The 15,860-nt window shown below is 45.5% G+C and overlaps 2 protein-coding genes across 5 annotated transcripts; both read right to left on the bottom strand.

Moving 5' to 3' along the window:
* Positions 1-1,654: 1,654 nt before the first annotated feature.
* LOC100821939 (transcription factor bHLH95) lies at positions 1,655-10,076 on the bottom strand. Of its 4 annotated transcripts, none has more exons than XM_003572551.4 (5): positions 6,705-10,076; positions 6,393-6,613; positions 5,691-6,048; positions 5,162-5,587; positions 1,655-2,058 (listed from the first exon to the last, which is right to left on the bottom strand). In XM_003572551.4, exons 3-5 carry the CDS (start codon positions 6,030-6,032, stop codon positions 1,957-1,959), a joined length of 870 nt encoding a protein of 289 aa, XP_003572599.1. In that variant the 5' UTR covers positions 6,033-6,048; positions 6,393-6,613; positions 6,705-10,076; the 3' UTR covers positions 1,655-1,956. The 4 variants fall into 4 exon arrangements, with proteins under 4 accessions (XP_003572599.1, XP_010235516.1, XP_010235517.1 ...); XM_010237214.3 differs by having other exon boundaries at positions 5,691-6,613; positions 6,705-9,605; positions 9,720-10,076; XM_010237215.3 differs by having other exon boundaries at positions 5,691-6,613; positions 6,705-9,598; positions 9,720-10,076.
* Positions 10,077-10,826: 750 nt separating this feature from the next.
* Positions 10,827-12,177, bottom strand: LOC100829217 (nicotianamine synthase-like 5 protein). Its single transcript, XM_003575056.4, has one exon. The coding sequence runs from the start codon at positions 12,115-12,117 to the stop codon at positions 11,062-11,064; it is 1,056 nt and encodes a 351-aa protein (XP_003575104.1). The 5' UTR covers positions 12,118-12,177; the 3' UTR covers positions 10,827-11,061.
* Positions 12,178-15,860: the final 3,683 nt, after the last annotated feature.

Raw genomic sequence — 15,860 nt, 5'->3', positions numbered from 1 at the left:
TGGGCATTAGTTAGTTATTTTATTGTTTTATAAACATGCATGCTATTTTTGTCATGATCCGCTTGTTGCCATTCCTTTGATTCCTGGAATAGTTTATATAGTAATCTTGTAGAGTAGAAATGCTTAGCCATGCTCATATTATTCATTAGGAATCTTTCATTTGCCTTTTCGGGGGTTTCTAAGTGATCTTCGGATCGATGATATCATTGTTGAAAGTTGTTGAGCTCGCTGAGCTAGGAGTAGTCCCTCTTCTTGGAACCTTCTTGTACTCTCTCAACCTACTCTGGGTGAAACTTACCATGCAACTGGTGCGGGTGGCAGCTGGATCATTGGTTGAAGGAACAACTGCTAGCCTGTGTGGGAGCAATTTGCTGCCCGTAGCGGATGAGGCCTAATAAGTCCTGAATTTGAAGATTGTGACAATCGTGCGACCACATGCTATATGGGCTTTGCCTTGGTTTGGTATGGAGTTCATGCTTAGTGTGGTCATTGCCGTACCGCTCATGGGGTGTCGCCTGAGATAGGGTCATAGGGAACCCTCGGCACAAAAGGGGGGCCCGGACTGTGAATCGTCGGGCGATGTCCTTCCGTGTTGAAACCTAGTGGGCATGTCACATTGAGTATGTTCTTTTGAAAGACCTTGTCACGACTCATTGTCGGTACTGTATGTGTATTCACCAGTGGCAGCTGGTTAGGCAAGATCGTGTCATGTGGGTGCAGCGTACAACCTCTGCAGAGTATAAAACTATTCGAATAGTCGTGTCCACGGTCATGAACGACACATGAATCTTTCTTGACATACGAGACCTGTCTTCTTTCCAACTTTCTCCCTCTCTAATTTCTTGCTGGAAAACTGAGGATTTGGGTGAGTTGGTTGAGGACCCTCACTCGTTGGATAATGTTTTTGAGATAAACTTGTTCTTATCAAAACTGTCTTCATAAAAAATATAGTAGTATTGCAAACAAAATCGCTTTTATGCAAAGAAATCATATAGCCTTCCTTTGAAACCAACATGTAGTTATCAGTGTTTACAGAGCGAGCACGCTGAGTACGTAATGTAATTCGTACTCTGCTTCGCTAGGCTGCTAGTGTATCCTTCGAGTACATGAAGACTCAGCGACAACCGACAAAGTGATCTGCAGTTCACCATGCGCGCCTTCGGCTTTCATCCATCGCGTCAAGGTGGCAGCTCATCGGTGGCATTGTCGTCGTAGCACGGGAAGAGCCTCAGGTGGTTGTCGAGGGCGTCGGAGCAATGCGCCTCGAGCCGAGCCGACCTCAGCGTCGGAGCAGAGGCGGAACAGCTCGTCCCCCATCCTCCGGGCCTTCATGCCCAGCCAGCATGGCCTCGACGTCCACACCGATGGTGAAGAGCGCATCAACCACAGGAGACGGACATCAGCGACGGGCGACGGCAGCTTCGAGATGGCAGCGTGGAGTCTGTCCGGCGATCTTCTGCACCAGGCATTCTTTTTATGTGAAATGGGCTAAGGTCCATCTGTCAATTTGCCACACGATGGTTGCTCCCGTATCGTTTCTCTCAAAAAAAAAACTGGCTATTGGCATATGATAGTTCACCCGCGGCCCAAATTAAACAATCAAACGCTAGTTTGTACTGCAACCTTAATCAATAACACATTCTCGATAAAAATAAACGGAACCGGAATCAAGAACAACATTTTAAGATGGATCAGCAGATCCCAACAACAGCAGTCTCAACTTGGAAAGCCCAAGTTAAGATGTTTTAGCAACGTACGAAACAACAGTGTACACGACACATTATTGCACAGAATGATCCATAGTTACATTCTTTCCTTCTTTTTTGAGGCTGATCCATAGTTCCATTCTGACATGACACAAAATGCTAAATGCTCAAATGTAAATGACAAGATACCCTCAACTTCAAGAGAACAACGAAGAGGTTCCATTTTTTTAGGGAATGAAGAGGTTCCATCTTAATTCTCTCCGGAGAGCAGACTCGTTATCTTTGAAACTGCCTGCTTATAGATGTCCTCAGACGACACATTATCCCCCAACAGGTTGTTGGCTGCATGAACCTGTTTACAGAAAACAATTAAATTCAAGGGCTGCTCATGTATAAAATCTAGTACTTCCTCTGACTCATATTACTTTTCGAAATATTACATGGGTCGGAGGGAGTAGAACTTATCAAACTATCAAATGATGTTTGGTTTTGTCAACTCATTTATCGGGTCTTTTCCAAACAAAAAGAAGATAAAAACGTCATAGCAAAACAGAAGAAAAACTAACACTCACAAACGAACCGGCCTGTAATCTATTTAACTATTCCCTACTGTACATAAGCTTCAATAACCTCCCACAACTATGTTATTCTCTTTTTCTTCTGGATGTACATATCTTGTAAATATTAATCTTGTATAATAAAAGATCTAAAATGGGGAATTTCCCTACTGTTTTCCTTAATAAAAAGGTTAAAATTGTTCCCTGCAACCTGTTGATATGTTTATCCTAGATCCAACTTAAACTCTGGACATATTTCACTCCGCAGGTAAACAACGGATGGCATGGTTAGCAGATGTCATGTGTAATTCAAGAAACCAAGAAAACACAACCAAGGTATACACTTAATTTAAAATATAAAGTCATGGAGTTTCCAAAGCTATGGTGGGAAAATATATAATCAGCACCTGCATCCAGTCTTGACAAATTACCATTATAAGTTTGGGAGTTTAAATAGTTCAAAACCCTGTGTTGATCCAAAGCTAATTTGCAGATTTAGCAACCCGACCACACTGGATTTTTGTGATTAACACATAATAGCATAAATTGTGAGGGTCACCATTACTTTTCATAAGGCCATGATTCATTTTCCACATGTGAAACATAGCTTTCAAAATGTGAACCCCCTAAATTACCATCCACTCCCACCCACTATGAAATAGCCAATTTGTCTAGATAACCCAGCCCCCTTCCCCCCTGAGGAAATATAGCTTACTTAACTCTGTGATGTTTCAACACTTTTACTTAAACCCCTAATTCAGTTTTTGACCCTTGTTTTGTTGATGCTAATGGTGGGTTAGGCAACTTTTAGCCACACAGTACACAATGCATGCCAACTAAAAATAATAACAAGTCCACCTTCGATACTATGTTAGGATTTGGCCGAGTTCAGAGGGGGTGATGAGGGCAAAGGTGTGAAACAAAACCACATGGGAATATAATGAGTTGATCACTGGTGTTGGATGCAGGGAAAAGGCAAATTTTGCTACAACAGCAATGGCAATGAGTTTCTATGACTGCTGGTGACCTTATTGTTGGTGCTCATGGCACAATGAGGCCAGATTGAACGATATATATATATAACTGTGAGATGAGGTGGCCAAGAAGAATTACATCTATAGAATTCAACACGTATGAATATCCAATTATGATATGAGAAAGACTTGAATTGAGGAAGTATCAAGTATGTGGTGGATTTCGGTTTCTAGGCTACAAAAGTATTCCGATTGGCCGCATTCTGGGGGGGCGGGGTGCTTCTGATTGGCCATGTTACCTCATGTGTTGTTTTGTTGCTGTCTCTAAGTAGTGTAAAATCATCCAATTTGATTAGAGTTGTGTTTTACTTTCATTAAAAAAATTATCAGCATTTTTTTCTCGGTTTATATACCAGTAAGCAGAGCTGTCCTATGACATCCATTTGTGTACATGCCACGCTCGCTAGTAACATTTTTAAAAGGAAAGAATACATGACATACTAAAAGCTTGTCATCTTCCTCTCTACTCATTATAAGCTTGCACTCGACAGGTTGATTCAGAATCATCCATTTGCTTTGACATTTTTTTCCAATGAACCAACAAATGTGACCCAACATTACATATAGTCTAATAGCTAGCGCATCGATACAAGGAAGGATTTTAGCTAGGAAGAACTCCATTCTAGTACTAGTTGACATAAAAAAAACTGTACAAGCTGGGAGGTTATGCAACTCAGAAGGACTAACATATATGAGTATGCAAAAAGTAGTAGTCAAAAATAAATTGATAACATTCTCCCCATAGGCTTAACACCAAAACATTTGCTACAATCTGATTGGATCTTGTATGGTCGTGATCAAACACTAAGAGGCAGGAAGGGAGGAGGAAACAAGATGAGGATGAAAAATATGAGGTGAGACGGGACTCTAAACGCTGGTATATATTGATAAATTGGCAACAATAGCGCTAGGGTTCGACCCCATCAATGGATCGGTTCACTAATGCTGTCTATTCTTAGAGGGATCGTCGACGGGAGAGATGAGCTACCAGACCGGTGGTGGATTGCTACTATGTGAGGCTGATGAGGTGATCAAACAGCGTGAGTATAACACGAGATCTATAGTGATGCCGAAACAAAAGTGAATTAAGGAGAGAAGGAGGAATGAGATGGGGAGTAGGTGGATCTTTGCGACGTTGGTGGAGTCAGGACGTGTGCGACTACGCAGTGGGAACTGGTTAAGTTCAGAGGACGGCTTGGATGAGGATGTTGAAGAAGAAGACGGGTCTTTCCCCTAAGACTATGAGGGGTACAGTCAAGGGCCAGCTAATTCTACTTTCCATATTTTAATGTGATCATTGATATTGCCATTTTCTGTATGTTAACAGGATTGATGCTAGTACACAACAGTAAGAGGTGGCATATATGCGATATATGTAAGAAACGGAACACTTCCCGTGAAAAATGTGTGATTTTTACTCTTCCATTTATTCGACAATTTCGACAAATTTTTTAAGGAAAGTTCAGCGCTAGGAAACATACCTTATCACATCAGATGGATATGGACATATGGTATAGTTATATAAAGACAACATGTGATTACGTTTTCTCCCTAATGTTGAGGCAGGTGCTTTGTGGATTCTATTTTTAAGAAGGGCAAGTAAGCCCCAAGATGCCCAAATTCAACGGTTTTCACGACCTGATGTTTTAAAACCACGTGTTCCTTCAGTTACAAATAAAAGTTGAACTGCTTGTATTTTGCTGAAGTTACACATTTTCTAAGCCTGTAATTTTAGTTTTATTTATCTGCAATTTTAGGAGAGTGACGATTATAAAATATCTTGAGGCAACTGAAAACTATTAAAAGCACCTCTATAAGCCTAACCCCTAGAAGGCCAGAACCTAGAGGACAAGGGTTTACTTACGCGGTGGGTGTGGAAGGTGAACCTGTTCCTAGAGCTGTTGGAGGCGATCTCTGACGTGACCACCTCGATGCCGTACTTCTCGAGTATGGCCACCACCATCGTCAGCAAGCCCGTGCGCCGTGCCGAGCACACGTTGATGTGCGCGTCGTCTCCTGACAAGCTCAACACGACGTTCTGCCCCGACCATTTCTGGAGCTCCACTGGCACCGCAGGCACTGCTGCGCCCACCGGTGCCACAGCTGCTGCCCCCGCTGGAAAGATCCCACCAGCCGGCGGCTGATGTGCCATCATGGTAGCACGTGCTGCCGACGAGGACAAGCAGATGCCTCGTGCGAGATCCTGCTTGCGCTTCTCCAGCTCGCTCAGCGTCCCCTCCAGGGTCTTGATGTAGTGTATCGCCTCCATCACTATCGTCGACTTGTTCGTCTAAAACAAATACAAAATCAAACGCCGGTAAGAATTGAAGTGAAAGACCAGCACCTTGATGTGACTGCATCCGCAGAAGAAGAAACCCAAATAAGAGATATACCTTGTCGGGGAGGCTGGGGAGGAGGCCGTGCAGGTTGCTGAACAACTCGCTCATCTGCCTCCGCCTCTCGCGCTCTGTAGCGGCGTGCAGCGCTCTGCGGCAGCTGCCTCCTGCTGTGGCATCTGCGGGCTGCACTATGCTCATCATCTTACCCTTAGATCCACCACCCTCTTCTTGTTCTTCTGCCTTGACGATGCCCTTCCCCTTGTCAACAATACCCGCGTCGGTCAGATCGCTGTCCTTGGACCTGCTGCCACTGCCAGAACTCATGAATTTGGAGCTGTTCGCCGCCGCTAGCGCCTCGTTGTTCTTGCCGTCGGTGTTGGTGTTTTCTTGAGCCATGGTACACAGCTAGGCACTAAAAAGGGTTGTATGGAAGTTTGGTTCAGCAGAGAAGACTTGAAGTGCAATGTTTGGTTTGTGGAATAGCTGCTCTGTTCTCTTGCTTTAAAAAATGAGGCTCGGAGCTAGCTGGCTCACGCTAATATTTGGCAGATCCACTAAATTCACACCCTGCTCATTTATTTCAGTAACTAAAGACAAAATATAATAGCTGGAGTATTTTCCACATAATGACCCCATTCTAAATGCCGAGCCAACAGATATATATCACCTATACATATGCACAATTTACTACTACTCCATATAATCCATTTATACTTAGTAGCATTTTACTAACACAATGGTCTTCATAATGTGTACCTATTGATCACCATGCATGCCAACGGATACATTCTTTTTTATTTCAGCAATCTCTGAAGTTTCAATATGCCAGTCGAGTCAAAACAATTATATTGATTTATAACTGGTAAATGCATATCCTGTTATATTATTTGATTGCTTCACAGTAAACTCCATTCTTCAGCAAGCAGTGATGGAATCAAATACTTCTTCGGCACAGTAATGTCAGCAACAAACTGAAACTGCAAGAATACAAATTCAGTTCAGTCTTTATGTATAAAGAAGAGAGCAGCATTTCAAGCACACAGGCATGCATGGCATCCAGCTATTTACCTTCTATATATTCTTCCAAAACACCTGGCGTATTTGGCAGGGTAACGGCAAAAGCCTTTCTCATTTCCATTTGGCCTAATGTCACAACTTATAAAAAGTTTGATATAGCACACGCAAAGGTTATACATGAAGCGTGTTAATAGAAAACATTGAAGCTTGTCATCAAATGGTGTTAGAAAAATGTCTAGCCAGTCAACCAATTGTGTGCTTCTGGAGAAAAAGCATTTGGCATAGTGAGGTTGGCACTTGTGGGCTGTTGCTGGCGAATGCGAGAAATACAATGTGTGGATCTATGGTATGTAGCCCTTTGATTTAAGTGGTGAGGTGATCAATGACAGATATGTTCTTGTGAGCACACGGAAGCTCATTGCCTAAACGCCTATCAGCATTCCTGCCACAAATGCCTCTCGCAATCTGAATCTGACACATGGAACAAGAGTAACAAATCATGCTGCAGGTTTTGGCCGGGTTCTTCTTACTTTGGCTGAGTTCTTCGTTTTGCCAGGGTTGCTTTCAGTACATATGCATGTATGAAGATGCCTAGGAGGAACATGGTGCTACTGATTTTCAAGCAAAAAGATCTTGGTATTACTACAATTGGCCGGCTTTTAGGATTACTTTTGAACATTTGACATGCGACTCATCTGAATGTTGAGCAGAAACAGCAGGAGCGGTCACAAATGGAGTAGTCTGCAATGGAACTATGTATTTTTGCACCACTTATAGGAGTATGGTCTATAACTCAACTAGCTTTGTGCCTGTGCTTTGCTATACGGAATCGTCAAAAAAAGAAAAATTATAACTAAAAACAGCATGATAGTCAACCTATGAACCAATGCCATAAAGCTTGATGATAGGCTTTGCTGAATTTGAACTATGAACCCAAACTCATGAAGATTGAAGACGAAAGGCATCAGTACAGACTATGTAAGGGAGGTTATGACTTGATGTTTTAACTCACGGTTTTGTACAATCTACTTGTCAGAAATGACAAGAGAAGAGTTCGGAAGAAGTGAATTGACGACCAGCAACTCCAAACTTTATAAGTAGGAAAGATATTGGTTGTTAGCCTACCCACAGATAGCACAATTTGAACTATGATCAGTGTTTGAGAGAATATTTCGGTTACAAATATTAAATATTCATGTTTTGGCGTTGTCAGGGGACCAGTGCCAGAAAGCTATGTATCAAATTAAATACACACATGTGATCCAACACGCCATATATATTAGCAAAATAAATAACGTGATCAAAAAGTAAAAGTGTGTAAAAAAGAATAAACACATACAAAAAGGAAAGCGAGGGAGCAACTTGGAGGTTTCTTCTGAAAAACACAGAACATTTTATCTCGCTGCAAATACATGTAAAAGGCAGTGCAAATTCAAAAATAAATTTAAGAATGGTGTGATACAGCTTATAGACAGATAATTTTACAACAATTTTTACCTAAAAGTGGTAGAATTGCAACAGTACTAAAGAGTGTAATTTTATTTCAAAAAGGCACTCCATTTCGGACCAACAGCTAATGAATATCAAGCAATTAAATAGCAAAAATTGTGTATAAAGCTAGGATTGCAGCAGAGGAAGCATTGCAATTGAATAGATTACATAACTAAGAAAACAAAGAGAACATATATAGGAATCTAATATATGCATTTGCGGTTTGAAATAGCTGTTGTTGCAACAAGAGAAGAAGTGCAATTTGATTTGAAAGTGGGTGCATTTTAAATAGATTCCTGTAAAACAGAAAGAAGGGGCAAACATTGAGCCTATCTTGATTGTTGCGAGCATCTAGGTCAATTACTTGTAGTGGGTGCACACTCAACATATACGAAACTATATAGTTAAAAAGAGGGCATAATTGCAACAGTAGGAATGGATGCAAAATCCAATCTAAAAGAGCACAATTAAAAAAAAATTAAGGAATGGCACGGCACAGGATATAGACTGATCATTTTACAAAAATGACCAAAAAGGGGTAGAATTGCAACAGTCCAAAAGAAAAAATTATTTAAAAAGAAGCACTCCATTTTTAGATAACATAATGGCTAATGAAAATATCAAGCACTAAAATTTGTGTGTAAAGCTAGGATTGCAGTAGAGGAATCACTCCAATTATTTTTGAAAATCATTACAATTTAATAGATTCCATAATTAAAAAAACAAAGAGAAAATATATAGGAACATAACATATGCAGTTGCAGTCTGAAAATAGCTGCTGTTACAACAAGAGAAAAGGTACAATTTTATTTGATAGTGGGTGCGATTTAAATTGACATAGCTTTATTACAAAAGGGACCTATAGCAAATGTGATTTATAAGCTACAAACTGACACTTATAGTTACCAATTACACAACAAACTGACACTTATACTAGATAAACCCATAGAATCAGAAAATGGCCCTGAAATGAAAATTTGCTATATGGTTCGAAAATTACACAAGGTAATTACATTCAATGGGTAAAACCAAAGCACATCCAGGAAGTAGACCACAACACATCAAACGATAGTACATGAACTGGCCAAAAGTACGTTCAGCAGCTAAAACATAGTCTGAATCTGAATCCATACTACAATTAGCCGGCGTTCAGAAAGGGTTCAGTCTGCTCTGAATCACTACATAATAGACAGAACCACAAACCATCAAATCAACCCCCGAATCAAACACCCCACCAGCAGAAATCAAACACGACCCGGAGAATGACACCAAAAAATCTTCCCGAGTCAGACCAGGCCAGTCTCAGCCGTCTACGCGCAATGTTACCACGAAAATGAAAGCAAAACCTCTGGAGGTAACTACTGCCTTCGCATCGCCGACGATGGACTAACCAGACAGCCGCGAGCAGACCTCACCGCCGACGAGGACGAATCGAAACCACCTCCCTCTCGCCTCTGCCGTCTTCGCAGCGCCACATCCGCCAGAAAAAAAAAGGGGACAAAAAACAGCCGCAACAAATCACAAGTAATCAAATGAGTACATCCATTTGTAGAGGAACAGAACAGACAAACTCACCGGAAGGCCGACTAGACCTCGCCGTCGACGAGCACGGATCGAAACCCCCTCTTGCCACTGACATCTTCCCCTCACGACACCTGAGCCAAGGAAATAATGCAGGCAGAAAAAAATTGACCAAAACACACCTGAGGCCGGCGCCGACGATGTGGGTTCAGGATGTACGAGCTCCGGCGCGCGCGTGCGGCGGTGGAGGCGGCGCGGTTGGAGGTGGAGCGAGCCATGGCGGCGGCCGCCGGGCTCAAGTGCGGCGACCAGCTGAGCGGTGCCGTGAAGAGCTCAAGGTGCTTCGGCTGGGCACCGACGGCCTCGTGGTGTGCCAGCTCGGCTAACGACTTCCTCTAGCTGTTCCGTGGGAGGCGGCGCAGATTCTCTCACTTCGTTTGGCATAGTCAGAGGCGAACTTACCTCCCTCGGATGGCGTCCGTTACAGATCCAACGGTGACTGAATCTCTCAGCCTTCACAGCACAACAGAGCCAGGCAGCCAGCCCAGCTTAGCCCAAAAAGAGCCCAGCTCGGTCACGAGGAGGGAAAACGAGGGTCAGGCGGGGGAGTATACAGGAAGGAGCCGCGATTTGGCGGGCTTTTGGCAGTTGATGCAGGTGCGAGTCGTGGATTAATTGGCGCTCTTGGTGGCGATTGCGGCGATCATCGGGCGCTCGAGCACCGGCTGCCGGCCAGCAGCTGCTCAACTTTGCACTGCTTAGCAAAGGTATCTCCATCTTCCCCTACAATGCACATGGCCCATAGAAAAATTCCCTTTTTTCAGTTGTATTTGTTCAGAAAGCTGAAATATTCAGTGGTTTTTGTTTATCGTTTGTGCAGTATTCATTGAGTTCCTACCTTTGATTTAAGATTCAATGGAACAATCAAACAAGTAAGATAGGCTTCAATTCGAAGTTTAATTGATTTGTTTCCATCCATATGTCTAGCAACAAGGATATTATCCTTTCCTGTAGGGAGAGAACGTGAATCCTTTTTGCTTACCTCAAGTTGGTCAGAAACATGCTTGGTCATTTTGGTTGAACTATGAACGTGAATCCTTGTTGCCCTAACGACGACATCTTCAGGGTCAATGGAGAATTTCCTCAATTTTAGCACAGCGATTTTCTACCAAAACTCTTATAAGGATCTTACAAAGCAAGAGATCGCTACAGCGTACTGATGATACTACACACGAAGTTCTTTTATTTTCGACAGTTATAGTTACAAACGCCTGGAGCAGTAGCTTACTAGCTTTACTTCGTACAATACTCCCTCGGTAAGAAGACTGCCAGCGTCAATGGAAGATTCGAGTCCATCAGAGACACACCGACAGACAAAAACGACCAGGAAATTAAATCACCATGCGCGCCTCCGGATTTCGTCCATCGCGTCAAGGTGACAGCTCGTCGGCGGCGGCAGTCTCCTGCCTCTTTTCCCAGAGCACGACGCCTCCACCTCGCAGCAGCACGAGCACGTCGGGTTCGACACCACCGGCGCGAGCTCGAGGCATCCACCGTCCGCTACCTTACGTGCCACAATGACGGAGTTGACGATCATCTCGTCGTCGTCGCCCGGGTGGTGCACGGCCAGCACCTGGAACCCGCCCCGCCGGACGTCCGCGGGCTCCACCACTGGGCACAGGAACCCGCGCGCCCCGAGCGCGCTCCGCACGACGAGCGCCGCGCCGGGCGCCATGCGCGCGCCGAGGCGCGCGATCAAACGGGCCTTGTCCTCCGCGCGGCCCACGGGCGCCGCCGCCAGGAAGACCACGCCATACGCGGCGAGCTCCTGGGCCGTCAGGTCCTCGACTTGGGCCGTGCGGAACGACATGCGCGCGGCCACGCCAACGCCATCCTCATCCTTGGCGCGAGCCAGGAGCCTCCGGGCGCGGTCGTTGGCCGCGCCGCACCGGTCGTAGCTGTCGACGGCCATACCCATGTGGCGCGAGGCGAGCAGGAGCGAGCTGAGCGGCAGCGAGCCCGACCCGAGGAACGCGACCCGCGTCGCGGCGAGGCAGTGGTCCGGCGCGTGGCGGGACAGCAGCGCGTGCTCCAGCTCGCTCAGCCTGGCGTAGTTGTCGTAGTACGGGAAGAGCCTGAGGTGGTCGAGAGGGGCGTCGAGGGCGGCGAGCGCGTCGGAGCAGCGCGCCTCGAGGCAGGCCTCGGCGTCGGAGCAGAGGCGGGCCAGCTCGTCCCGCATCCTCCGGGCCTTGGGCTTCGCGCCCAGCACGGCCTGCAGGGCCGCGTCGGCGGCGGGGCCCCTCGGCGCCGCCACGCACGCGGCCACGAGGGCGGTGAAGAGCGCGTCGGCCGCGGGGGACGGGCTCAGCGACGGCAGCTTCGAGATGGCAGCGTGGATCCCCGCGATCTTCCGCACCAGAGCGGCCGCCTCCTTTTTGTTCTGGGCCTCCATCCGATCGTTTGTTCTTGCTACTGGTGTCTGGAGCTCGTCTGGAAAATGGCAAGTTATTGTGATGAGCTCTGGAATTGGCGGTAATGGAATGGTTATATATATAGCGTCAACACTTCAGTCTGCAGGTCGTGTCGCGTGCGGCCGGCGATGCATGGCTCGCTTCACGCATCCATGCCTAAGGCTCCTTTCATGCCTCTCCTGTTTCGATTGGTACGTGAAAGCTATCGTATTTTAAACCTGTGTGTACTCGTCCCGTGTGAAAACCATCTTTATGGTGCTATTTTTTTAAAAAAAAATCCACTTATCATGGAGAGTGGCTCAAGACATGAGGGATTTTTATGCAACAACTGGAACATAAAACACTACAGCATATAAAATCAACTCATCACAAGGTCTCGTCTCTGTACTCGAACATGTACTGCTTGTATGTTATTCCCATGACCGGCCTTTATCCTCTCAATCCTGCACGAGTATATACCGACTGTAGCTTCAAGTGATCAAGGCCGAAGTATCCCACGGCATTAACAAAAGCTACTGCAGCTACAAGGCCACTGATTGGACAGATTTCGACAGCGAGTTAGCGACAGCTCCCTCTGATGGCATGATAAAGAGGATAAACCGACCGTTTCAAGACTTCAAGTTGAGAAATTGCTTGGCGGTAGATGGATTCTCGAATTCTCTCAAGCCAACAAGTAAATTGTAAACTAGACAAACAGATTGATAACGGTTTCCACACACACGCACCTAGCATATAGAGCTTGCCATGACCAATCTACTACTCTGGCTTCGTAACTCGCCTTGAGACTCCCACTGTAGAACTTAAACCGTTCGCATAGGTTGCACATTCTGCATACTTCATTTAAGATGCGTTGGTATTTCTCTTTGTGTTACTTGTTATCTTACGAAAATTCCTATTAGAACATGGTACTCACGCATCATGGAATCTGGGCCATTGAATGTCCAATCCGACCGCTACCGTTGAATCAGTTTACTAGTACATGAGTACGTATATCTGGTATTCATGGGAAAGTTCTGACACCTTTCAGTGCTTTTTCAGGCTGGGCAGCGTCTTTCTGGCCCAGCATGGCAACGCGCGTTAACATATCCAGCGATGTTTTTTTTTCTAGTCGGAACAGGAAGTCGCTAGCAGGCTAAGGCCTTATTTGAATTTTGGGCCGGAACAAGATGTAGTCCGGGTAGCGCTGGGCCGGCACGGGTTGTGTATATGGTCTTGGACCATAACGAAGGAGACGGGCCAGTTCGAAATGGACCTGTACTTGGACGAAAATTCATGCAAATTTCAACCCAACAGTTTTATTTTTTAAGACTCATCATGCAAATCCCTGGCCTGTAAATTACTTCCAACAATTATTTGGTAGCTTTGTTTTATTTAATCCTACAAATAAAGATCACCCTATTTTGCCTGACATAGGTTAGCGATCCCTAATTTATTTTTTATGTCTCTCTTGCGATGTCCCCTGCCCCATGTTTTCCCTGTGTTCGTTTGAAAAAAAAAGGCTTACCCTCTCTCCCGGGAATTTAACATCTCTCGCCCGGCAAGTCCCATTGGATTAACGCTCGACCTGTCAGATACAATTCCCGGGCAGCTCTTTCCATAGGGGTCCTTTGTACTTAAATATTGCGGGCTTCTACTCATGCGACTACAGCCAACCGACTACGGGCATAGAGCTCACACCTAAAAACCATGGCTGGTAGTGGTAGGAAGCGCTTGCTGTACTGGTGGCTCGTCGGAGACGAGCCACCACTTCCCTCGTCGCGTCGCCCAAGGCATGACATTTCTAGTAGTGCTAGCCGAGGCACACGTGGCCCGTCTCCTTGCCCGTCTCCTTCATCTCGAAACAGAGCTCCGCCACCGCCACCGCGGTTGCCTGCCGCTACCCCCACGCACCCCGCCAGCTCCTGTGCCTCCTGTCGGGGGCAGCAGCTCCGTGCTCGGCAATCCGCACGCGGCGCCATATGACATGGAGGCTGCCCGTCTCGCCTCCATCGAGACCTACCTCGCCGAACTCTCAGCTCGTGAAGCAAGGGAGGAAGCCCGTCGAGCAAGCGACGAAGAACTCCACGCTTCCTTAGCGACCGCCATTGACGACTACGACGAGGAATCTTCGGACGACGACTACGAATCAGAAGACGAAGACTTCATCGTTGAAGAGAAGCAGGAGCCATGGGGGAAGGAGCCTGAAGGGATTTACATTTTTATCCGCCGCGGAGTTGGCCATACCAGGAGTTAGGGGCCCGGTACATTTCGAACTGGCCCGTCTATTTCGATATGGTCCAGGATCATATACACAACATGTGCCGGCCCAGCGCTACCCGGACTACATCTTGTTCCAGCCCAAAGTTCAAATAAGGCCTTAGCCTACTAGCGACGCTGTTAAATTCGAACGTACCCACCAGATGAGAACCTGGGCCAGCCCAGTACATGGCACTATTCAATACAAAGTAGTGGGCCGAAAAGCTGACAACACATCCTGCATGCACGGGAAAAAGGAGGCAAACTACTGGTCGGTACAACCGATACCACTGGAACCTGTGTTCCAAAAATCCCTGTCCGTTATCTTACAAGTTCTCCACTATCTACCAAGTAATTATAGCTTTTGTGAATGGCACATTTATGCTGATTGCTGACGCAGGTTACTGCTGCTGTGTAAGGTACTCTTTCTGATGTATTCTATCAAGGCCATTTCTCATGTATCCTACGTTTCTACCAAGTATACCTGGGCATGGGTGGCCCGGCCCGAAGCCCAACGTCCCGGGCCGGGCTCGGGTCTCAGTTTTCAGTCCCAAACCCGGCCTGAAAGGCCGAAATGACAAAAACGGATATTTTTTAGGAAAATAGGCATAAAAAATTATTTATTTATTCTGAAAATAATTATTTTAATGCTTAAATGGCATATTTTCGGGGTTTCGGGCCGGGCCGGGCTTAGGTTTCAGGTTTGAACGTCGGGTTTTTATGAAGCCCCGCCCGAGGTTTGCCCAGGTATACTACCAAGGCATCAAACCAGAGGCATCCCGCTGTACTCTCCTAGTACTATGTAGTATGTCCTCCTCCAACCTCAGCATCCTAGTTCTCTGGTAGCCCAAAGTATTAATGTCGATCATAGCCCATCACCGAGCAGATATTAGTTTTCTTGCATTCTCTACAAATGTTGTAATGTGCTATATCCCAATGTCTTCCATTTACAAGAACAAGATAAGAAAATGGAGAGGAAGTACGATGGCGCGCACATGTTCTTCCCATGTAGGCACACTGTCTGCTCATCTGTGCGAATACACAAAATGCTCACTACTCTGGCTAGCAATCCTAGACTCCTAGTTCTTGGTTATATATAATGCCTCTCCCACTGGCATTATATAATACCCCCATTCGCTGCGCAACCAACAAGTCTGGTTGATGCGACAAGCAACGGTGCAATAGAAACAATAAAAGTTCATGGCAGTCAATCCACTTTTCCATCAAAGAAACTGTGCCATACGAGTATAGGAATAGCAAATGACATAAATTGAAGCACATTATGAAGATACAAGTAAACACGCTTTCTCTATTCTATTTTCATTTCTGTCGATGTTTACTTTATTTTCATTTCTCCCTATAATCTCCATGATCCTCAAAACTCAAAGCTTGCACAAACAGTAGCCAGCAATCAAGGCACTGGATCCAAGTTCCTTGACCGAATATCTTGGTGCTAATCGAAAGAACGTATTGTTTCATTACCCATCCA

The sequence above is a fragment of the Brachypodium distachyon genome, chromosome 3 (genome assembly GCF_000005505.3).
Source record: "Brachypodium distachyon strain Bd21 chromosome 3, Brachypodium_distachyon_v3.0, whole genome shotgun sequence".
In the NCBI taxonomy this organism is placed as follows: domain Eukaryota; kingdom Viridiplantae; phylum Streptophyta; class Magnoliopsida; order Poales; family Poaceae; genus Brachypodium; species Brachypodium distachyon.
Note: the sequence above shows the minus strand (reverse complement) of the source record. Positions and strands in the feature narration are given on the sequence as shown.

Excerpts from the sequence above, each read along its gene's own strand:
- LOC100821939 (XM_010237213.3), bottom strand. The coding sequence starts at position 6,032 with ATGGCTCAAGAAAACACCAACACCGACGGCAAGAACAACGAGGCGCTA. Across the intron at positions 5,588-5,690 it reads TCCCCAGCCTCCCCGACAAG|ACGAACAAGTCGACGATAGT; the intron begins GTATATCTCTTA and ends TATTTGTTTTAG. Across the intron at positions 2,059-5,161 it reads TCACCTTCCACACCCACCGC|GTTCATGCAGCCAACAACCT; the intron begins GTAAGTAAACCC and ends TTCTGTAAACAG.
- LOC100829217 (XM_003575056.4), bottom strand. The coding sequence starts at position 12,117 with ATGGAGGCCCAGAACAAAAAGGAGGCGGCCGCTCTGGTGCGGAAGATC.